This window comes from Phragmites australis, chromosome 5 (assembly GCF_958298935.1).
Source record: "Phragmites australis chromosome 5, lpPhrAust1.1, whole genome shotgun sequence".
NCBI lineage: Eukaryota > Viridiplantae > Streptophyta > Magnoliopsida > Poales > Poaceae > Phragmites > Phragmites australis.
The window spans coordinates 42,037,403-42,061,494 of NC_084925.1; the positions used below are offsets into that span (position 1 = coordinate 42,037,403).

A 24,092-nucleotide genomic window follows, 5' to 3' on the forward strand; every position below is an offset into this window, starting at 1 on the left:
ATTAACATAGGCTGGGAACAGTCTGGTTCATATTGGGCTGGGGAGGCTGAGTTTTCGGGTTTGTAGCTTGCGGGCGACGTTAGGCCATGTACAAGTGGCCAGAGCTTCTCGGCAGTTATTGAGTTTGCATGCCACGGTGGAGCTTGCAACTGGTGCTTACGGCTGCGTCGCTGCTTAGGGAGAGGAGTAAATTTTATAGGAATTTATTTAAAAATATTCTCATAAGATCCTATCTATACTATATATCTGCTAATATAACGACTGAACAGAAAAGAAGAAAGTGAATGTGAACATATATAATCATATAATCTTTTATATGACCGCTCGATGCTCAGTGACATTGTTTTCTAAGCGTGTAAAACAGTTTTGGCATGGTGATTAGCATCTAAATTAGACAACATAAGTTAAGACTTTTATATATTGTTCTCTCTCCTTAAGTGTCTACTTAAGCGTCCTTACACTGTACATGCCTTTAGTGTGTGCTGGCTAGGAAATAGCGAGTATATTATACTTTTTTAAAACCCTGATACAATTAGTAAATATATGTATGTACTCACATCATCACACGTATGTATTCACATAACATCTACTGAAGATCGAAGATACGGAGTTTAGAGATGGATAAAATCACCATAGACTTTTCGTTGTCGATGAATACATCAACTATCACTGGAAAAATTACACCTTAATAAGACATATGAGAAGCCACCCTAGAGTTTAATCAGAAGTAAACTACTTTTACTAACCACCTACGTAAGACTTGTCCTCAGCAAGTACTATTGTTCGTTTTGAACTGGTGCTAGCTTCAGCTTCCAGCATGCTGAAACAAAGCATGGTGTGGTACTGAAACAAGCGACCTGACCGATTGGCCCGTTCCCAAGAAATGCCGAAGCCTAATCGCCTTTGCCTAGCACTCGGTTGGTTCCATGCTAAAGGCAAAAGACCCCGGTGGCGGGCCTGCTGATTTGCCGGGTCTGCACGTAATGTCTAAAGCGTGATCATTGTCCTGGCTATATTTGATCTTTCTGTGAAACAACGCGATTAGCACCGAGCAGATGCAGTTGGGCCCTTATGCTGGTCTTCAGACATGAACGGTAGCCTCGTCAGACTTGGTCGAGCTCTGTTTATTTTTATTATGATTTTAAGATTCTGATTTTAAAATTAAAAAACCAAAAATAAACAGATCGATTCTACAATCCAGATTTTACAATTTAGAGATAGATTATACCATAATTTATAATTCAGAGAAAGACTGCTTCTAAATTATAAACTGTGACACATATTTACTTATCATTGTCATTATAAACATAACATTTTCGCTTGCTTCTCCTTTCTCATGAGCTTCATTTCCTCTCCTTTCTCCTAAGCTTGGTATGGAGTCCGATCGTGCTGGATCCGACCACATCGGCATCAGCCCTAGCTACCATGGCCTTAAGTCTCGGGCACCTCCACCTTGGCTTCATACGCCAGATTTGGCCATCATTGTAGCCTCCGACAAGTGCTGCTATCGCCGTGTGTGTCACCACCACGGGCTACGTTGCTCTGCGCTATCCTGCTAGATGTTGCTATCGTAAGTGCCCCCGCCCTGGCGCATCTCTGCTCTACAGACCGTCGCGTCGATCGCATCGTCAATCACCACACTAGCCGCCGCCTCTATGGCAGAGCTGGACCGATCGCATCTTGCACTGCCGTAGACCTCGCGTGTGTGCGCATCTGTTGCCAACGCCACCTTGGCTTGTTCACAGCGGCCGCTGCCCCAACAGCCACACGCCTTTGCGTGTGTTGCCCCATTGACGACCGCGCCACCCTCGCTGAGAGTTGTCACTACGTTACGCTAGGCATTGCCCCCGCAGTCATTGGTGCTTCAAATTTACCAATCTAGATGCTACCCGGTCAGGAGCTACTTCATCAAGTGCGTCGAGGGCCCCACCAGAGCCTCCACGCCGGGCACTGTCACATTAGGCGCTTGAACACGAGCTAGAAGCGGCGGGACGACATGTTAAGCGCGTTAGGGTAGAATGGTCGGAGCAGAAGGGCATGAGGTGGAAGAGAAGAAAGATTATAATAATTTATGATTGTTTGTTTAAAATTGTATAATTCAGCCCTGAGATATAATAAAAAAAACAAATAGACCCTGAGACATAGTTGGATGATAAAGCTGATGCAGGTGAGTGTGGGATGCTTTAAGTTGTTAATTTGTAGATGAAATCATGAAATGGATGCTTTTTTGTTTAAGACGTGCTTTTGTGTACATCGCTGCAGTTTGTTCCTCATTTTGCAGTGAAAATCGTCTGACCTGCAGTCAACAACGGCACGTGCCGAGCCAGCTTTGACACGTCTGAATCCTTAACATGACCAGTAATTCAGTAAAGCGAGATAGATAGATAGATAGATAGAAATCAACGCAACATGCAAAGATTTGTCAATCACTTTACAGCTCTCATTCTTTTCATTCCCGTCAAATGCCGAAGGAAAGCCTCGGTAAATGGAGTCTTCAGTCTTCACTGCGTTCATCTCTCTCTCGGGTCAGACAGGGCAATGCGGGCAGCCCCATTCGACCAAAGACATCAAAGGAGCCAAACCGAATGCTTGGTGGCTCCAGCCTTACCAAGGAGAGTCAAAAGCTGGCATCATATGAGATGGGGAGGTACTTTATTTTAACTGTGCGAGTAGGCAGGGATCCAGACGCCTTCGGCTATTACAAAAGCCCGAGCTTTCCTAGTGTGTATCACTGCACTAACGCAGTTGCAACTTGCATAGCAGAATGAGCTTATATTAGGAACTTGTTTATTATAACTCTAACTCCGACAAAATTTAAAATTTATAAAATAAAATAAAATAATTTAAATACTTATTTTTAAAACAAAGATACTCGATCTTTCTATAGCTGTAGCTTAAAAAAACATTGGAATTAGAGATAACCAACTCCAAAAATTCTTAAAACTAAACTCTGTCAAGCAAACGCTGGTTGAATACTCGAATGGCCGATGGTGAGCACCAGCACTGAACTCAACTTGGAGCTAGCTGCATGTAGACTAATAAGTGGTTGGCAGATTTATATAGTGGCATAGTGCCATTCCCTCTTAATTACGGTGAGCCGTGGTTAGCACAGTGGGCTGCCTACATAACAACTGGTCATTAATCTGTAGCCTAACAGTCAGCTCCAGCATTGTTCAGCTCACCGGCATATCGCAGGCTTCAAATTCACAGGCATCAGGCATGTGAAAACAAGTATGTTTACAGGTACCTAACTCAGTTTAGGTACTGTGGTATCTGTTTCAAAACCCTCACCGTTTGTCTTGTTCTATAGCATCAGCAACGGCTTAAACAAATGTGCATGCATCGCCAACACGAACATGCATGATAGGCTTCCAACCCAAAATGCTCCGATGATTCCACAAACTGCTGCCGGCATCATTGGCACTGAGACTACGGGGTTCTTAAGTTTGTGAACGATGGAAACTATATTAAACTTTGGCACGCCTGTAATATTTGGCCGGCGTTTAGTTAGATGTCATCTTTTGACACACTCGAAAAAATTTGGCACATCAATACACAGTGAACGTGAGAGCATGTGCGGCTTGTGGGCAAGTGAATCGGCCACCAAAATTTGCTAGCGCTGCATGCATGCACTCTGTTGATGAGGTGGTAGCAACCTTACAGCGGCACGTTTTCAAAACTATATGATTAACGATTTTCAAACAATAATATCTCTTAAATGGTATATCCAAATTATAATTCGTTTACACTACCGTATTTTTGCAATTAAATCTAGAAAATAATATCTCACTTGAATATATTTAGATAAAGAAATTAGATGACACGTGGATCTCATATGTCATATAAATAATCACAATATATTTTGGTAAGGCTGCAAACCAAACATTATTTTTTCACCCCATACTACGGTGTTACCATCGAATTTGTAAGACAGTGAACCAAACATCATTTTTTTCACTCATGATTTGACATTGCCCATGTTTTGATAATACCAAAATTTGGTAAGACTTACGAGGGACATGGATCAAACAGGCTCTATGACCGCCTATTTGGCATAAGGACAGCAGAAGTACCAAATAGTAGAAAATCACTCAGTAATATCCTCAAAAGCTATGCGCTTGATTCCCAATTGTAAGAGAGTACCAAGCACATGACATTTCTTGTTTAAAATCTAAGCTACTCTGTTCTGATTCGATGTGCAAACGTATGGAGAAAAACAAGCAGTCTCACTAGCTGTAGGGTTGTTGTAGTCAAGCCCATGGGCATGTGGTGTGTAGTATGTATATGTAGCAAACAAGAGAAGTGAATTGTGTGTTCCAGAATTTTCCCCAAAGCAACACTAGCAAACATCTCAAGAAGACCTGAAAATTTACACGGATTCGAGGCTACCACTTGTCAAGTAGTGCTCGCGTCCCGGGGTGTCAAACTCCAACTCACAGTGTGCAAATGTAGAAACCCTTGTGACTAATTAGGACCGAGTGAACACCGAAAATACGGGTTCACCGGTCATTGATTACGCTCCTACGATTTGTGTAGTATGAGGTGACATCATCACATCAGCTTGCGGCTTCGTCGATGCTTTGCAGCGACGGTCGCCACTGCCGGTACGGCGCACTGGAGCTCCGGTTGCCGTCTCTGTCCTGACGCGCCAACTGCAGTCAGATGGGCAGCAGCAGAGCAATCAGAAGATGGAACCTTTGCATGTTGCCATGGTTAAAAAAAAAGAAAAATGTAAACCCAAAAGTCACTTGGATTTTGATTTTTTCCTCAAAAGTTATTTTGTTGAAAAAAAAATCCCTAAATATTTGATTTTATTGAAAAACACCCCCAAAAATCATTTTTTTAAAACAAATCACAAAATTCTAAAAAAAAACTAGAGACAATTTTAAGACCTTTTGTGAAATTTGTTTTTCAAAAATAATATCCTTTGCATCATATTTTCTGGAGAGAAAGTTTGAATAAAAAGAAAAATGTGCAGCTCATTTATTAATTCGAGTTAAATGCATAGTTAATTATTTACTAATCTAAAAATCATGAAACCAATTTTTTAGTCTTCTTACATGATCCTCTATCTTCTAAAAATATATGAAATCTTGAAATAGTTATTATAACATGCATAATTAAGTAAATGTGTTGCAAATAGATTAATTCATAACTAATCCATAACACCCCAAAATTAGTGAAACCATTTTTATTAGTTTACTTAAACAATTATTTGTGTAGGAAAAATAATAGACATGATAAAGTTAAAATAACATGAGTTAATAAATAAGCTGCACATTTTTCTTTTTTTTTCAAACTTTCTCTCTATAAAATATGATGTAAAAGATATTATTTTTGAAACACAATTTCACATAAGGTCTTAGAATTGTCTCTAGTTTTTTTTAAAAAAAAATGTGATTTTTTTTTGAATTTTTGGGTTTTTTTTTAACAAAGTCAAGCTTTTAGGGGTTTTTTCAACTAAACAATTTCGGGGAAGTCAAAATTCAAGTGATTTTTTGGGGTTTTTTTTTCCAAAAAAACAGAAAGAAAAAGGAGAAGATTCTCGGAAATGATTCTTCCTCCTGACATTTGTTGAAATTCACTTAATGTAACCCATAATCTAATGTTGTACTTCCTTCTGGATGCTATAGTACCACCAGTTAGTTATCTACAGTCTTTTTGCTCTAAGGGGATAAAATTATAATCTTCTTGTATGTATTTTCCCTAGAATGCGGAATAATATTTTTTGTTAACTAAGTTGCGAGATTATAGCAGCTAAACTGGTTAAAGTTCATAATTCCACAATATTTTAAGTAGATTTTTTAACAGTTGTAAAAATTCCAATGGCAAGAATACGACATGATAGTCACGAGGAGAGGAACAACTAACTACCCACAAGAAGCAATTAAAGGCGTATGGATCATGGCGAGAGCGTGCATTGGGGCATCGAAAAGCAGTTGGATTGAAGGGGCAAGTCTAATCCATGTAACCACCTGATCAAGAGTGGCGTCCAAGGCCTCGTCGTCGTTGTCGTCCTCGGCCGCTCCTCTCGCCTTGCTCAGCCTCGACTCAAGTTGCTGCTGCTGCGCCTTCTTCAGCTTCTCCTCTTTTCTCGCCCGGACCGCCTTCGTCACCTCTGCCGCAACGCAACGGAAGTTAGTCAGACAGTTTGTTCGTTTCATACTGAGAGCGGCTAGGCAAAACTGTAGCATAGCAGGGCATGGGCGCGAATTGGGATTTGGGAGAAGGGATTTTACCCTGGGTGGTGATGAGGCGGTAGACGTGGTCAAGGAGCAGGGTATCCTTGGGCTTGAGCAGCTTGACGCGGGTGAGGCGCACGGTGCGGCGCGCGCCGTCCGCGGCGTCGTGGCGCTCCTCGGCGACGCGGAGGGTGACGAGCGCGACGTAGTGGCCCGGGTTGGCGCGCATGACCTCCTCGGCGCTGGTGGACCAGTAGAGCCGCTCCACCCGCCCGCCCGGGTGCTGGAGCATCACCGTCGCCGCCTCCGCCGCCTGGCAGTTACCCATGCTGCGCGCGGATTGAGTGGGAGAGCGAGGCACAGCAAGCGGTGGTGTACAAAGAGTAGATACGGAGAGGAGAGCAACCCCTCATGCGGCTCTATATGCTGTCGTAGGATGTGATGAATATATATAATATTAGAAAAAACGTGTTTAGTTATTTATATTTATTGTTTTAATATGATCTATGGAGGTAAATATACAATCTTATTTGAGTTTTACTCTATAGCTGAGTCTGATGAATACAAACTCTACATTCACTCATACAAACAAACTTATTTATCAGTATTATAAAACCATCTTCAGACAAAATAACTAATTATAATTTCAACTTTTTTATCTACTCGTACAATCTTAAATTCAACCAATTAAATAAAAACACAGTCTAATTTATCTGAATACATATAACACACTAAATATTTTTTCTATAAATATAATACTACTTTCAACCGGATTAGACACACCTAAACCTCGTTAGACAAACCAAACACTGTACCGTCGTGCCTATCCTTTCTTCTCCACACTATTTTCCCCCTGTGCCGTCGTCGCCTCCGCTCCACCTGCCACGTCGTCGTTCTCCGGCGCACGCGAGTTCGGGCCAGGAGCGCAGTGAAACCGGGATGCACGTTGTACTCGTCGGGAAGTCTGCGGTGCAACCACAGCGAGGAAAAACGCCGGCCATCAATTGGTCGTTTTCGCGGGTCGGCGTGCGGACCAGGGAGATCGATCGAATCGACCATTGGGTCTCGCCTGTCCCTGCTACGTACGCTCGGTCTCCACCGGCCCCCTTGAAACGTCGAGAAGCATGTAGCCTAGCAGTAGAGTCCATGGTACGTACTAGCTTGTGTCGAACGATCTGCACTCCTTTCTCTGGCTGTACTGTGTACTCGCTGTTTGATGTGCACTTCAGCTTGTTCTGTATGGGTTCATAACTCGTAACCGACAAGAATAGATGAGCGGACAGCAAAAGGTTGTCAAAATCCATTAATTTCTTTTGGAAGATCAGCGATTGATACTTCAGTAGTATTTCTCAAGTCCCTGCGTCCTAGTCCTATTCCATAGTTGAATATTAACAAACTGTAGTTTGGATCCATCTACATGTCCAGGTCAACCTATTTGATGATGGGCCCACACCTCGCTCGCATCCGGCATGCAGTCGTGCAATTTGTATTTTGATAGATCACCAAACGCGAACCAAATTATTGTATTCAGCTAGAGCCCGTAGAGAACTTTGTGTGTGGGAGTTTGGTAGTATTCATGTGTGTGGGAATCTTCCGCCTTTCTTTTGTGCAATCCTAATATCTGCCCAGGAGATGCTCCAAATTAAAACGAAAGCCACTACCTATAGGGCCCGTTCAGTACAGTTCCAGATTCTTTAAAACTTTTCGGTTTCAGAATTTTTAAGAAATATTTCTCTGTGAATTAGAATTATCTCTGAAAATTATTTGGTTAGCTGACTATATGTAGTTTCTTGAAAGAGAAAATTATGGTGCAAACAACCAATTTACCCTTTACTGATAAGTTTTTTTTCAATAACAACATTGCAATAATAACAACTGATATACATATATATCATGAACATCATCTTCGATGATTTTTTAGCAATTGTTGCATGCATTTAAATTTGTTTGGAACCGATCAAATTCATGAAAAGTGAGGCCGTGTGAAGAAACTTAAAATTTCACTATATAACCTAGAGCTGAATATAATTTTAGAAAACTTTCCATTAATTAATATGAATATTGGTGATTTTTTCTAATTTTTAGGAATCCTTTTAAAGCTTTAAAAATTCACGGGAAGTGCAAAACCGGTCAAGTTTAATTAATTTTAATTTGAATTCTGTCCAGAATTTTTAAGTGCAGCCATTTAAAATAGTTTGCTTATGGACTATAGAACAACCTACATAAAAATTGTAAGACTTTTTAGAGCCTTTTAGAAGGTCTAAACCTATAGAGAAAATATATTGAGAATATAGATTTTTGAGGATCTTGCCCAGTCTGGGACAGAAACGTCCGAAACAGCCTCCAGGCGTTTCTGGATTCCCAGCCGCCGATCCAGCGAATGTTGCAGTGTGAATCGTTTCAGCTCATCCCGTTTGGCTAGCTGTAACCGTTTCACGATGCCAAACGGCCTAGTCGTCTCAAAAAAAGAGGGTAAAATGAGCATCAGGACAATACATGTATGCAGTATGGCTCAAAATGAAGTTATCTTCTTCCTCACTGACCTGGGCCTCACCACAACATTTGCCGCAACTCCATCCGTACGTGGAATAATTAGTTGATCATAACAAAGCGAGAGAAAAAGGCTTCTATCATGCCAGGCAACAAATAAAACCAAACTGGGTTTGATATAAAAGACACACATCAAATAACGCACCATAATAAATTTTGTTATATTTTTTTAAATACTGGTACAATGTAAAATGCACATGAAATCTTTGCGGTTCTAAATAATTAAAAAGCCAACGACACTAATAAAAATAGCATGTAGGTGCTCCATAATAAATGCCACAGATCATGGCTCAATGCTGCTTCAATCAGTATTGTACTACGATGATTTGCTCATCAATTTTTTTCCTACGGTCTGCTAGCTTGCTTCCTGATAATTGAATGGATTGAGTAAAAAAAATATCTATGACGACCATTCTGCTGCTCGCCTTCCAACCAGCAGCTTCCTGAAAACAAGGCAATATCAAAATTGTGTCAAATGACTAACTGACTAGAGCACGGATATCTTCAATAGATATTTTAAAAATTCATCCACTATAATATTATTATTGTATCCTCTAATACTATTATAATATACTTTATTTTTTTCATCTCTAATAGCTAATATATTCCCTACCTTCTATTACTCTCATCTTTTATTTAAACCTACATTCATCAACTATCAACAGTGTTACGGTTCACCTTTGCCTTCCGCAAATTTGCTGCCATCCACTGGCAGTCCGCTTCACTGTAGCGTTGGAAAGCGAGTCCACTGGAGACCATTGCGGGACGGCACTGATCGGCATATTCACTGTAGCGGTGGAAAAAGGCAGCGATACGGAGTTTGCTGGAGGTGGTCTTACACTTGTGCCCATGTCTATGAACAGAAATGAGTAGGAAGAAAGTCTTTGCTGCAATAGATGTGTGCAGAGTTTGTGATGCCGGTGTGTGAGGCGAGGTGAGTTCAGTACGTATGTATCATATTTCGTCAAGGCGACCAACCCTAAAAGTCCAAGAGTTTGACATGCTTTTCAGTGGAAAAGAGACAGATGGATTATTTCTGATGCTTCACGCGATGAACAATCACACTTCTCGTGCTGTTACTACGACTCCAGCACTGCGCAAGTGGCGATGCAATGTGATGCGATTGCGCCATCAGCCATGGGATAGCCCAACCGAAACAGGCCCACTTGAACCATTAGGCCAATAATGCGAGCTTACAGTGCACGCACCGGACCCATTTGTTTAACAAGGCTCGTTCCCTTGACTGAACCAGAACCAGATACAAAATGTGGCTGAAAAGTATACACGTATTAAAGCCTTAATTTCTGAGGCAATGCAATGCAATTTGACGAATGCAAACGACAGCTTCATTGCGTACATTTGCCTGCATAAATTTAAATTGGGCACCATACGAGTACTACTATCCCTACCAGCCTCGTCATCGATGTTGCATTTTCTGCTTGATACTAGAACATCCGTGCTTTGTAACGGAGCCTAGACTTACACGAAATACTTTCATGTTCTGTACAGAACACTGTGTTTCGGACACACCATGTAACGAGCATAAGAATTCATATTTTGGGGAGATACATGAATCCATATTATGCACAAAATAATTTATGTTCTATTGTTCTCACTGTTTTTCTCAGACACACGCATGTTTTAAAGCTTTGCACAAGATGGTATTCATTCTTTTTTTTTACATTCATACAATACAAACATCAGTAAGAATGTGAATACCATACCCATGCTTTTGTACACACAAAGACATAGATTTGCAATTTTTCATGACAATCGAATCATAATAAGAATCAACTCAAAACCGCTTGAAAAAATAAAATCTGGTTCCCCATAGCTATATGAAAAGAAAAATCCTACTTCAAATCATCTTTTGTCATTTTCTAAAGCAATACCTGTTGATCTACTGCTTGATTTCTTCTTTTCCCCGTTTAAATGGCCTTTTAGGAACTCTAAAACACATAATGATAACAAAGCTCCTGGAACCGACGCACTGGCCAAGTACCACAACTATAGTTGTTCAGCAAGCAAAAAAGTATTGTTGGCCATACAACAGGGGCTTCACTGTGTCATACTGTCATACGGTTTGCCATTGAAGACAGGATATGTTAATCCTGTATAGTTGGAAGTGTTAGTTCCGGAGTATGCATATAAAAAGGGATAAGAAGCAAATATAAATGTATATATATTGTTCATGATAGTATCAAATAACTTTGCAACATAAGTAATGAGCAGCTAAGCGATCAATGATCGACAACACAGTGCACTAATACAAGCCTCTAATGATAAGTTACAATTAGAAAAATGTAATTCAACATAACATTATGAATAAAAAAAGAAAAGTTGGAACTGTGAAAAAGGCACAACAAAAGAAACAATTGGACCTCTGGGCATGCTGAATTGAGGCCAAATCAACACATGACTAATTTCTACTTCCTTTGCCTCGAGAGGAGTGATCGGCGGTGGTGGATAATCCAGACATTTTAGAGACATATACCCAGAAGAATCACACATTTTGAAGTTTCCTTAATTTGTACCGTGTATAAAAGGAAAGAACATGAAAGAAGTTTAACATACAACGTTGCAAACCCAAGCAATTGCACTGCTCGAAGCTCATCCTGGATTCTGTACTCACTCGCAGCAACTGTCGCAGCAACTGTCAAGGAACATAGCATACCTGTAGAGGGGTACAAATCACCTGATGTGATCCTTTCCAGATGGTCTGGTGACCCTCTTCAATGATTAAGCAATGAAGTCTCAACCACATTCCCATTTGGATACAACAAACCGTCTTGCCAATTAGAACTACTCCTGTCATCTATTACTTTTTGGTAAAGTTCATGTGAACGGTAAGAATACCGGCCTTCGTGGTGCTGCACATCCCGAATGAAAAGGAAAAAATGGTATAGGGGGGAGACATCCACATACCGTTATAACCCCACATCGGTCAAAGAGGGAATGACATAGGAGAGGCGCTCATGGCCCAAGTGGTGGGTAAACGGCGGTAGCACGATCTTCCCTTGGTTGATGACGATCATGCACTCTTTGTTTTAAAGGTGATCTTGGTCGTTTAAACCTACTTGGCCGACTTATATGGGCTTGAATTTCTCAACATTGTCATGTCTCTTCACTTCATTGACTTTCCACTCGTCGACGCTCGGGCTCTTTGGCTTTGATCATCTTTGGCTTAGTATTATCAGGGCCCCCCCCCGGAGGTTGAAGTGTTCACTACAATCTTGATCGATTATTTGCCTTCGGGAGTTTTCTCAAATAACACATCTCTTAACAAGTTTTTGTTCTCTCCCAAAGGTTTAGGCATTTCTTCACCAACGATTATATTTTTCCCTTTAGTTGATTTGGCTTGAGTTGAACGAATTAAGATGCTCTTGTCTTGGAGATCAACCACATTAACCAGGAACAATTGCTTGTCCACTTGCATCTTCGCAAATTTCCATCATCTTTCATTAATGGCCGATTGAATTTGTCAACGAAAAATATTGCAATCGTTACTTGCATAAGAATAAGAATTATGCCATTTGCAATAAGCTCGCCTCTTTAATTCATCTAATGACAGAGTTACATGAGACAATTTAATCTATTTTTCTTGTAGCAAGTAATCAAAAATCCTATCGCATTTTGCTACATCAAAAGTAAATTTAATTTCCTCTTGCTAATTCTTAGAAGGCATCAGCTTAAGATCAGAGCAAATTAATGGTTTAGACTTAGAAGACTAAGCTCATTCGGCTACACACACATCAGCATCGTTGTCGTTCGAGTTTTTGGATTCGTATTCAAGCACATGAACATTAGGACGATCGACTCTCACTTTATCACTTGACCTCTGAAAGTTTCTAGACTCTTTAATCTAGCTCTTGTGCCAGAACTTTTTGCAAGACTTGACTAACATCTTGAAAATCATACTCTTCTAACTTTTCCTTAAGATGAGACAATAAATTCAAATAATCTAATTCGGTCAAGTCTTTTTCAGAAAGCGTCAAGTTAAAACATCAGTTCTTTGTATCTCTAAACCTCCTAATAAAATTGGCAACAGGTTCATTGTATTTTTGTTTAACCGATGTTAAATATGAAAGCCTCAATTTAGTATCAGCACTATAAAAATACTCATGAAAAAATTCTTCTAATTAAGACCACACATATATAGATTTGGGAGCCTGAGATGTAACCATATAAAAGTTGTTCCAGACAATGATAAAGGAAACAATCTAATTTTCAGGATATCATTTGAACTAGCTTCACCAATTGTGCAAGAAATTGACCCACGTGCTCTCTAATTGTTCTATTATCTTCCCCGGTAAATTTTACAAAATCAGAAACTTTGAAACCACAGGGGCATGGACTTGTGTCATAGTGCTCGTGTCGGTGATATGGGAACCAGGGGTCTCCGAGTCCCGAGGCCAGGATAGCAGAATGCCACGTGGCGCTTTCCCTCGGGGATTATCTCCCCGAGGTCCGAGAAGACACAGTTCCGAGAAAGGGCGCTCAAGGCCTTGAACAGTGGTCCCCGAGTACCCAAGTTCCCCGAGGACCCGAGCAGACACAGTTCCGGGAGAGGGCGCTCGGGGTCATGAACAGTAGTCCCCGAGTATCCGAGTTCCCTGAGGACCCGAGAAGGCAGTTCCGGGAGAGGGCTCTCGAGGTCATGAACAGTGGTCCTCAAGTACCCGAGTTCCCTGAGGACCGAGAAAAGGCACATCCGGGAGAGGGCGCTTGGGGCTATGAACAGTAGTCCCTGAGCACACAGAGTTCCTCGAGGACCTGAGAAGCCCCTCGCCGGTGGACCCCACAAGGGCTCAGCGGTGATGTGTCAATTGGTGAGAGGCCCAATACTGTATTTAAGAGGGAGCGTGGCCTGTCACTTCCAACCACTCCGCTCACGCCTGTTGTCAGTCCCTGCCACTGCCTGGCATGGAGGTGTGAGGACATTTAATGCAGCGGGTCCCATCGCGTGTCATCTGGCGCGCCTTGGGATATCGTCGCTGGGCTCGAGGCATATCGCCTGCCACCCTGCTGTGCCAGGCCTGCTCTGACCGGGTGGGCACGCGGGGTTGCTCGGTGGCTGCCCGGTGAGCCCTCCCTACTGCACCCGTTAAAAAGCGGGATGATGACAACAGGATCGGACGGGGGCACATTTTCAATCCTCCGTAACATCAAGCTGCAGCTCATGATAATTGCTTTCTATTTATGGCACCTTGGGACTCGCATCCTCCTTTCTGGGCACGCCAGGCTGCCCCGACGGGATATAAGAAGGGGTGGGCACGCCGGAGAAGAACAAGTCTTACAAGCCTTACGGGTCTGAGAAGGTTCAAGTGAAGTGATAGAAGACGAGTCCAAGAAGTTCAACAGACGCAGACAAGCTAACAAAGACAGGATACACGAGGCCCTAGACTTAGACAGAAATCCTTGTAACACAATAGATTCTCAGAGAGGCATTCTCAGAGTATTTATAGCATACACACATGAGTAGTGTATTACGCTCTGTGTGATCCGAACCTGTCTAAAAATCCCTCGGGTATTTACTACACTAGCATCCGATCATCCGTCCCGCCTGCATCTCTCGTATACTCTCATTAATTCACGTACGAGGTAGATTCAGAATCATCCCCTGGTCGAATCTCAAAGGTGGTCCCTCCGGATCCCCGCTTGAGGAGTTCATCCTCCGACAGCTCGGGATATGACTTTTGGTATGCACGAGCTTTTCTTCTAACCTCTACGCCAAATTGTTCCCTTAACACGGTAGCTACTTGTTCTCACATAATTTCAGCATAATTAGTCATGGGCCAAACATGATTAGCTACTAGCTCAAGGTGCAGTGTAGGCACATTCGGCACATAGGATGTAATAGGAGGTGACACAATGAAATTCTCCTCAAGTGTCAGCCAATAAGGGACCCTCAACCCTTACGGTGGTATAGGCGGAGTACTATATGCTACGGTTTGGTAATAGGTTATTTGCAAATTGGGATAACCTTCAGCTCTATAAGCTTGAACCAAAGTTGAAGCATTGTGCTTAAAATATAGTGTTTGATACGGGTTTTGTGTCACATTAGTTTTAATAGGATGAGCAGTAATATGATTAGGTGCAACACTACCCATATAATTTCGGTCATCATGAGGATTATTCAAGTACACATAAGAAGTATTAGGTAATGTTTTAACAACAACATGAGGAATTAAAGTATTAATATTAAGTAACATGTTTTTTAAATTTTATTCCTCATGTATTTGTAAAACTAAATGTTAATCTTATCAACTAATGTATCCTTAACCATCTTTTGAACACTATTAGCCATAGTTGCACTAATAGATTGATCAATTATATTAGCATCATCTTCATGAGAGAGGGGGGGTTGAGTACTTATATTGGTTAGTATCTTAGGGTTTTGGACGACGAGCGGTGGAGAATCTTCCTTCTTAAGCACGCCTTGTCATGTCTTCACGTAATGTGAGAGGTGTTGATGCTGGTGTTGCTCCAAGTCAACCTCAAACGCCAAGCACGCTTCTTCCGGTAACTCGTCATAGGACGTTGTCGGTGACATGGGAACCAGGGGTCCCCGAGTTTCAAGGCCAGGACAGCAAATGCCACATGGCGCCTTCCCTCGGGGACCATCTCCCCGTGGCCCGAGAAGACCCAGTTCCAGGAGGGGTGCTCGGGCCATGAACAGTGGTCCCCGAGTACCCGTAGTTCCCCGAGGACCCGAGAAGAGACAATTCCGAGAGGGGTGCTTGGGGCCATGAACAGTGGTCCCCGAGCACCCAGAGTTCCCCGAGAACCTGAGAAGCCCCTTGCCGGTGGACCCCACAAGGGCTCAGCGGTGAGGTGTCAATTGGTGAGAGGCTCGATGCTGCATTTAAGAGGGAGTGTGGCTTGTCACTTCCAACCACTCCCCCCACGCTTGTCATACTGAGTACGTCAGTCCCTGCCACCGCCTAGCATGAAAGCGTGGGGATATTTAATGCGACGGGTCCCATTGCATGTCACCCTGCGTGGCTTGGGGATATCGTCACCGGGCTTGAGGCATATCACCTACCGCCTGCTGTGTCAGACCTGCTATGATCGAGCGGGCATGCAGGGTTGCCCGGCGGCTGCCCGGTGGCCCCCCTGCACCTGCTGAAGATGTCATAATGGGGGACAGGACCGGCCGAGGGCGTATTTTCAACCCCTGTAACATCAAACTGCAGCCCCATGATGGTTGCTTTCCATTTATGGCTCATGGGAACTCGTGCCCTCCTTTCTGAGCATGCCAAGCCTCCCCCGACATGATAAAAGGGGGGTGCACTCGGAGAAGAACAGAGAAGCTCAAGCAGAAGTCTTAACACGCCAGAACGAATCGAAGAAGAAGAAGCTCTAGCACACAGTTAGAGGTCAGCACTTGAAGACCGAAGCTCTAGACTTAGACAAAAAAAACCTTGTAATACAGAGATCCAGAGAGAGGCATTCACAGAGCATTAATAGCATACACACAGAAGTAGGGTATTTTGTACCGTGCAGCTCGAACCTGTCTAAAATCCCTCGAGCATTTACTCTCACTAGCAGACAATCATCCGTCCCGCCTACATCTCACATACTTGCATTAAATCCACGTACGAGGTAGATTCAGAATTATCCCCCCGACCGAATCTCAAAGAGGGTCCCTCAGGATCCCCGCTTGAGTAGTTCATCATCCGACAGACGTCATGATGAAATTCTCTTTGTCAATTTCTGAAGTAAACATGTCTAGGTTTTAGAATTCGGCTAGAAGATAACCAAAATCTTCTTCCACAGCAGAATCGCCAAAAACTGTGTTGATGCGTAAAGGTGCCACACGCCAAACACTGAGCACCTCGTGTGCAAAACTGGACCAGAACCTTCTATCCGGATCAGATGTTATGATCTATGTATCCGACTGGCAGCGCCTAGGAAACCCTAATCGTGGCACTACGTCGTTGAACCTTCGTCGTCACCCATATTCGGGAGGAACCTGTCAGTGTACAGGCAACCGACAACTTGTCCTTAGTCATCGAGATCAAAAACGAGAAGCAATGGAGGTTGGAAAAGAGAATTGGAGCAAGACGAGATAAAAAATTAAAGATAAAGTAAATTGTGTTTAATCGATTGGTTGTTGGACATCCTCAATCGGTCATGGCCCTTTATATTTATACGGTGAGTCTGTCTTGCTCTGTTTTAAGTTAGAATCTATCAAAACATGTATTCAAATCTAACTTGATCTCTTTCCAAAAATCCCGATCCAACTCGGATCGGATGTTCCGATTCTATCAGAATGTTCGATTTTTCCAAACATGAGGATTTCGGGTTGGACCAAAAATATTTAATCGAATGTTCTGATACTAACATCGGAAATTCCGATATAGTCGGAATGGCCGATTTTTCTCAACATAGATGCTTCAGTCTAGATAAAAAATATTTAATCAGATGTTCTAATATGCTGAAAATTTCCGGATCCGAAACTCCCACAAGACACAAATTTCTATCATCAACACCGTGTACAAAGGAACTCAAAGTGACGTAGTCACTAACACGTGGGTCTGGCCCATACATCAGCGACGACACGAGATATTATGAGATCTGAGTCGGTTTCATTTGCCCTGGTTAATTCGCCTCTTCATTTACGTGTGATCTACTGCTATGATCTACTCAGAGTGGAGTAATAATGAAGCTCTCGACTTCGACTTAGAAGAAAAAAATGGCGCTTGCCATGGATCACAGGGTCGGGACCGCCAGTCACAAACTTGGAGACATGAGACACGTACTTGCTACACAAGTGAAATCAGTACCTACATTCCATTCAGAATAAAAAGAAAAGGAACATCCACATTTTATTCGGAACTCCACAGCACAAGTTGGTCTCGAAGAAATAGAACTCCGCAGCAGAGGTTATACTGATGCCTGCTGCCACACAGTAAGTACTTTACCATCGAAGTTACCATTACATTGTTATTCTGAAGTTCACATACAGAAAATAGCTTCAGTTCAGCGGTTCGATTCCTACAATATCAGCATTGGTGCACTACATTGGCACTGTCAATACTTTACTAGCGCTGGTCTGAGTGAGGTTGACTACAAAAAGGTATGAACATGCATAAACAAAATTTCCTACTTGATCCCAAATAGAGTATAAAATATACAACGGTAACCTAACATAAGGAAGATAATTGCAGGGTGCCCGCGAAATTCTGTTTGTAGCATAGGATATCCATCTTTTAAGGGCATTGTATTTCCATATACCAAGAAAATTTAGATCGACAGTTCGTCACTGCCAGAGAACAGGGGATAGACAGTTCGGAGTAACAGAGTGTCTCGCATTGATCACAGCAAGCTCACACCGATGGGAAGAACTTGTTAAGGTTGAATGGCAGGGAATAAAACTCCTCGCTTCTTGTGTCAGTCCTGTATGACCGGAATTTATCCCACCAGTGGTGCCCTCGGTCTTTTCTGACAGAACTTTCATGCCTGTGAAGAGTGTTGTCCAGAAGATATGCAACAAAGCCAGCAACAAACGCCTTCGACGAGAACAGCACATTTACTATGTCGTTAAACTGTAAGATTAGATGGAAAATTATCAGTACGGCTTCACATAAGATTTTTGAAAGACTGCGTCGTTACATACCCATCTTGAATGTGTGTGAACAGGACCGTAACCAGCAACAGATGTGTACTCGTTGAAGTACTGAGGAACTGAAAGGCCCATGAAAACTGAGAACCCAAGGATGAACTTAGTTCTAAAGCTGTTGAGATTACAGAACTGAAGGAAGCCAAGCCCAGCAGAACCTGTTGACAGATTACAACACAGTTCATCCGAAATACACATATATTTGATAAAGCGTTATAATTCAAAGTAAAACAACAAGTGTAAGCAAGCTGAAGATTTGCACCCACCAGCATAAGCAAAGAAGATGCAATAAAGAGCTGCAAAGATGGGTGCAGGTATTGATGCGAAAACAGCTCCAAATTTGCCTGGGTAGTCAAAATAACCCATGATTAGTACAATGTAAATATTTGTGTTATGAAGTGATTAGAGCAAGCAAAATTGCAATGCGGATGCTAGGTAATTTCCATTGAACACCGATTTGCAGGTTAAGTAGCAATGAAGTACTGTAAACATTGTGTTAATTCCTGAGTGCCACACAGGCTCACACTCGCGGGCGCACAGAACAATAAAGAAGAAACAGAACTGCACAATGCATATTCAAATAGTGTAATTTAATTCTACTTTTGGGTAAGATTGAATAAATTAGGTCCACTGTACTTAACATATCACAGATTCACAATTCCATCAACTGACCATCATATTCCCATTATCAAGGTAGAGTCACACTTTATGATTTAAAAAACGAGAAATAGTGGTTGTGGTATCACGGGTGGTGTGCAGCGCGCTTGGGCCCATTAGCAGACCCAAGGCAGTATTCTGTAGTTATAGATGCAGTATCATGGGCATCTAAGCAGTCAACACTACACAAGCTACCGATTGGTTTATCACAGTAAACAAAAGACAAAGGAGATGGCTTCGCAACATGGTCCCATTAATTACCTTGAAAGAAATTATTTAAGGGCATATTCAGAACTTTGGGGTCAGCATCTACTTTCTATCCGCATGAGTACTCGAGTAGGTGCTTAGGTTATGAGATTTTGTTTCTCCCAATTCAATTTCTTCAGAAAACTTCTGAAACATATCTTCAACAGACAGTCCTGGTCCTAGACCTCATGTGAAGTCTGAGTTTCACTTGGAATTTCGAGAAACACAATCAATCTATTTATACAGTATGCACCACCGATGATCTTAATTCCAATAGAGTTTTCAGATGTTTTCTTGGATTATCCAGATCAGTAAACAACAATCTCATGAAAAAGGGTATCCAAGAACTACTATTGTAGCAGGCTTATTGGACACAAACAAATCCATACCCATATGAGAGTTTTATTATATATGTTGATTGATTAACTAAAAATTGCCTAAATTTACTACCTAAAATGGTCTGGTAAAGAATCAAACACTAGTTTCATGACAACCAAACTTACCCAAAATAGAGAAGAATATCATGAAACCAGCTGATATCTGCACTACCCTTCGGCTACCAACACGTGTCAAAGCTAGCAAGCCAGCATTTTCACTGCAGATAAGGGAATTTATTCCTTTAAGAAAATAGCTGTTTATGGAAATGAGACACATTCCTTAAAAATGCACCGTCTGATGCTTACACTGATACAGAAGACCCATTTCCAGTCCCAAATAGACCATCCAGCAGAATACCAATGCCCTAAAGCAAGAACAATTACATGTGCTGCAAGTGAGTTCAAATTTGCAATTATCTAGTCAAACATGACCGTGCGGTAGATGAAAAAATAACACGTACCTGCCAGCCAATACCACGGCTAAGTACAGAGGGTGGGATAGGTGTGGCACTGGCGTACCTAGAAACAGCAATGAAGGCACCAGTAGACTACAAATACAATAGTAAGCCAATTAGCTAGTTCACTATTACATCACTATAGAAACCCACATATTGCGATGAAGTGCTGGAATATTATTTGGTTTCCTAAGAGCATGGAGCCAAACCTCCACGAGAGCAACAAATGATGCAGCCATCATTGCAAAAGCTTCACCCGCGTCAAAAGTTGGTGCGCCCCATTGAAAGGGATATGGCACTCTTATCCTGTCATTTTAGTTGTGGAGAAGTTGGGAACCAATCACACATTTTAACAGCAAATGGTGGTAACAAATGAACAATTGTATCTTCAGAACTACACAACAATACCAGGGTGCGCCACCAATTAATCCGGAACGGTCAGTGCGGCAATGAAATTGGGTCTTTGGTGGTGCATTCTTGTACGCTCCTCCAACGGTGAGAAAATATGCATAGAGCCACACTATGGGGATAGTGAATAGGACAGCAAATCGGTCAAAGATGGACTTCAACATGTATACAGTGTGTGGCAGGTACTGCAAAAATGGAACATAAAGGAAAACGGCAGTTGGAGGACACAGAAAATTGCTAGGTAGCAAAGTGGGGGCAGCAACCACATGCATAGAAATTCAATCATACCATTGCAAAGATGACCAGTAGAATGAGTTCAGGGAGACCAATCTCAACACACTTGGCAACCTGGGTATTTATAGATCAAGCATAAGCCATATCCTTGAACAATTAGTGAGTAAAACACGATTATTAAATCTTACTGAGGGAAAGCCTAGCTCATAAAGTCCAAAGCCAACTAGCGCCACCAAAGGAGCAGCTGACAGTGGACTCAGATACCTGAAACGAAACCAGCACATATAAGTATACAACCTCATGTGAGACAGAGTAATGCGTCATTTTTGCAAGATTCTTTCTTGCTCAAGTACCTCTGGAGCAGTAACTGAAATTATAAATAACAATTACTGATTTGTTCACCTTCCTACCTGGCAACATTACGCCAAAGGCCACTGAAGCCAACTATAATCTGTAGAGCCGAAGCAACAATCAGTGCACCTTGTGTTCCACGCATGATGTGGAGAAATTTCTTCACAGAATAACAAGTAAAACATCAGGTCTAGGTATACAAAACTAAGATCAGAAAGAAAGTTGATTATAGTACTTTCAACATACAGTGTGTGGGTTAGGCTCATTGGCGTAACGTCCAGCAAGGATGATAGAGATGGTAGGCAGAACAAAGGTGTATGACCCGCCGATCACTGCAGGCAACCTGGTACCAAAGAAACTCTGCAGGAGGGTGTTGATCCCTGCCACAAACAACAATGTCTGGATAACCACTGCTTTGTCCTCCTAACATAAGAAGGAACCATTAGTATTCGATTGATGGCTTAAGACCAAAGCAATATGAATGAGTAAATTTTAAATCTCACATTGTTTCCTCCCATTTGTGGAACTAGCGCAGTTGGTATGATCACGGTGGTACCCAACATGACCAGATAGTGTTGGAACCCAAGAAGAATGGCCTCGGCTGCATTGTAGACAATCCCATATAACTGAGTTAGAGCAAAATGTTCCTCACTAAATAATATCATATCGAGGTTTTGAATAGCACATCACAAAAGCATGTGGGTGAAGTGTTTTTAAAGCAGACAGCATTGTAGGTGTAACATGGTCAACTATGTTTGAAAAAAAAATGAAGTTAAATAGTTAGTCCAAGCGAAATGTATGAATTCAAGTTTAAAGCAACACATCCAAAATACAAAAGCAATATGGCCACGCCATTGACGAACAAACAAACTTATTTTATTCATCCTTTTATTTCCATTCAGATGATCCAAGCTTGCAACATTTTTCTCCTTTAACACCATAACTTCCTCACAAGGATTACTTCCTGGTCCGCATGATTCATGTCTGGAGTATGAATTAAAAATGGACGAAGAACTGAATATGCAACAAATGGATCATTTTTCAAAAATGCTGGTGTCTTTCACCTCCTCCGCCAGCAATCTCAAGCCTGGAGGGACAAAATCCCGTGCAAGTCATATGCAATTTAATTAAAAACCTGAAATTTATTTGTTTGAGGCGCCATAACACAGTACATGCCATAAAGGCAATAGCAGGATTTCACAGCGATACAGATGAATGGAGCGTTACATCCACAACTAAGTCACACCGCGACAATACGTATGTTAGCATGCTATATAAACCAATGCATCAATCATGCAACACGGTGGAAAGTTTCAACCCAACAATACAGGGAATCAATGCAACTCAAGGTGACAGCGATGTATTGATATGGAAGTCATGTTTGGAGCTAGCCAGTAGACATCTGACATGCGTATAACAATCCAATGATGCACTACATATTACACACGAACTGAACATGCATTAGCCACGATATATACTAACCAAAAGGGCACGGGGCATGTGTCTAAGACTGAAAAGAGTCAACTCCAGAGTAAATTAACACAAAAAACCCCCAACAGAACTCCAAAACAGTACCAGATTTACTGCATATTCCATCCACGTAACTGAGAAGTCTCAATCGAACGAATATACCATGTTCATGAATCAAGGCGATGGCGAAACGGGATCACAGATTCGAGAGCCGTGTGCAATTTGAACATCAAGAGAACAATATAACCTCATCGCAACAGTTCCTTTGAAAATCCATTTAGTGAATATACGACACTAGCACCAACACGAGTCAAAGCTTTGCAGAATCACGGGCATCCGATTAAACAACTGGAGAAGGGACACAGAAAGGCGAGCTACTTTTTAGAAGTATCTGAGCTTGAGACAAGGAAAGCTCAGGCAGATCTCGCAAAACCCACTCGACTCAAGCGAAGCTACGAGGCGTCGAGGAGTAAACACCACGACGCACCGACGCCCACGGACTCTCGAAAACGACGCGAGGAACTGCGATGTTCGTACTACTGGGTGACTAGTAAGGCATCGCTATCGCAACCAACCTCCCACCGGCCGGGACCAAACAAACCCCCATCGAAAGTTTGCACCGCGCCACGGAGTTTCCGCTAACAACGACGTGGACGGAGGCAGCGGCGGAATGGGAAAAACTTCTCTCGTGAGCCGAGCGGCAGCGGGAGGCCGGAGGCCCGGAGCCGAGGAGGAAGCGAGAGGAGGAGAGAGACTCACGCCACGGCGGTGGGCTGGTGATGCAGTAGGAGACTCCCGGGAGCTGGTCCTTCACGGGGTGCGGCGTCAGCTCGTCCTGCTTCGGCGCCGCTCCGCCACCTCCGGCCATCTCGGGCGTCCCAGATCACAGCACGCGCGCACCCCACCCCACCCCCTTCCCCTCGCAAATGGCGGTACGAGCGGGAGGAGCGGCGGCGGCGGCGTGGCGCAAGTGGTGGTGCAAGTGCTAGCGCTCGCAGTAGAGTATTGTAGTGGCACTGGATCAGAGGGAGAGGGGAGCAGGGGTAGAGGGAAAGCAGACGCGGTCAAAAAAGCAGCTCTCGGGCGCTGCAGAGGCAGGGCAGGCAGGGATTGGTAGTTTTGTGCGCGTCGTCTCCTCCTCCTCCCTCCTCTGCCGCCGCGGGACAGTTCACGCCCCGCCCGCACGGCTCCAAAACCAGCCGGTGTTGTTTTGCGTGTGTGCATGAGCGAGCCGTGCGAATCTCTCCTCCCTGCCCCTCTCTCCCTTAGCGCGGCGCGGTGGGGGTGCACGGGGCGGGGCTGCCTGCTGTGCTGCCAGCCTCCCCTCCCTGTCCTGTGCCCGCCACCACACCGCGCTGCCGCCGATGCCAGTTTTTTTCCTTCCTCTCTCCGGATCTTGGCACGAGTTCGCAACGAAACGGGGGTTTCGGACGGTAGATTTGACCTTAGTTGGTTTTTGCGCGGTTTGGTCTGCCCCGCTTTCGCTGTTGGGAGCTGTTCGCTTAACATGTCCTAAGTGAGAGGTTAAATACTATCT

At 42.9% G+C, this 24,092-nt stretch overlaps 2 protein-coding genes across 2 annotated transcripts; both read right to left on the reverse strand.

Annotated features, from left to right (window-relative positions):
• Positions 1-4,209: 4,209 nt before the first annotated feature.
• LOC133917710 (uncharacterized) lies at positions 4,210-6,608 on the reverse strand. Its single transcript, XM_062361574.1, has 3 exons — positions 6,240-6,608; positions 5,976-6,118; positions 4,210-4,652 (listed from the first exon to the last, which is right to left on the reverse strand). Exons 1-3 carry the CDS (start codon positions 6,508-6,510, stop codon positions 4,557-4,559), a joined length of 510 nt encoding a protein of 169 aa, XP_062217558.1. The 5' UTR covers positions 6,511-6,608; the 3' UTR covers positions 4,210-4,556.
• A 10,985-nt stretch (positions 6,609-17,593) lies between these two features.
• On the reverse strand, positions 17,594-23,936 carry LOC133919767 (nucleobase-ascorbate transporter 6-like). The gene is made up of 14 exons (XM_062364264.1): positions 23,315-23,936; positions 21,589-21,686; positions 21,332-21,508; positions 21,145-21,245; positions 20,923-20,998; positions 20,789-20,848; positions 20,501-20,685; positions 20,302-20,398; positions 20,099-20,185; positions 19,944-20,002; positions 19,764-19,855; positions 18,624-18,701; positions 18,355-18,515; positions 17,594-18,283 (listed from the first exon to the last, which is right to left on the reverse strand). The coding sequence occupies exons 1-14, from the start codon at positions 23,421-23,423 to the stop codon at positions 18,065-18,067; spliced, it is 1,599 nt and encodes a 532-aa protein (XP_062220248.1). The 5' UTR covers positions 23,424-23,936; the 3' UTR covers positions 17,594-18,064.
• Between the last annotated feature and the right edge of the window lie 156 nt (positions 23,937-24,092).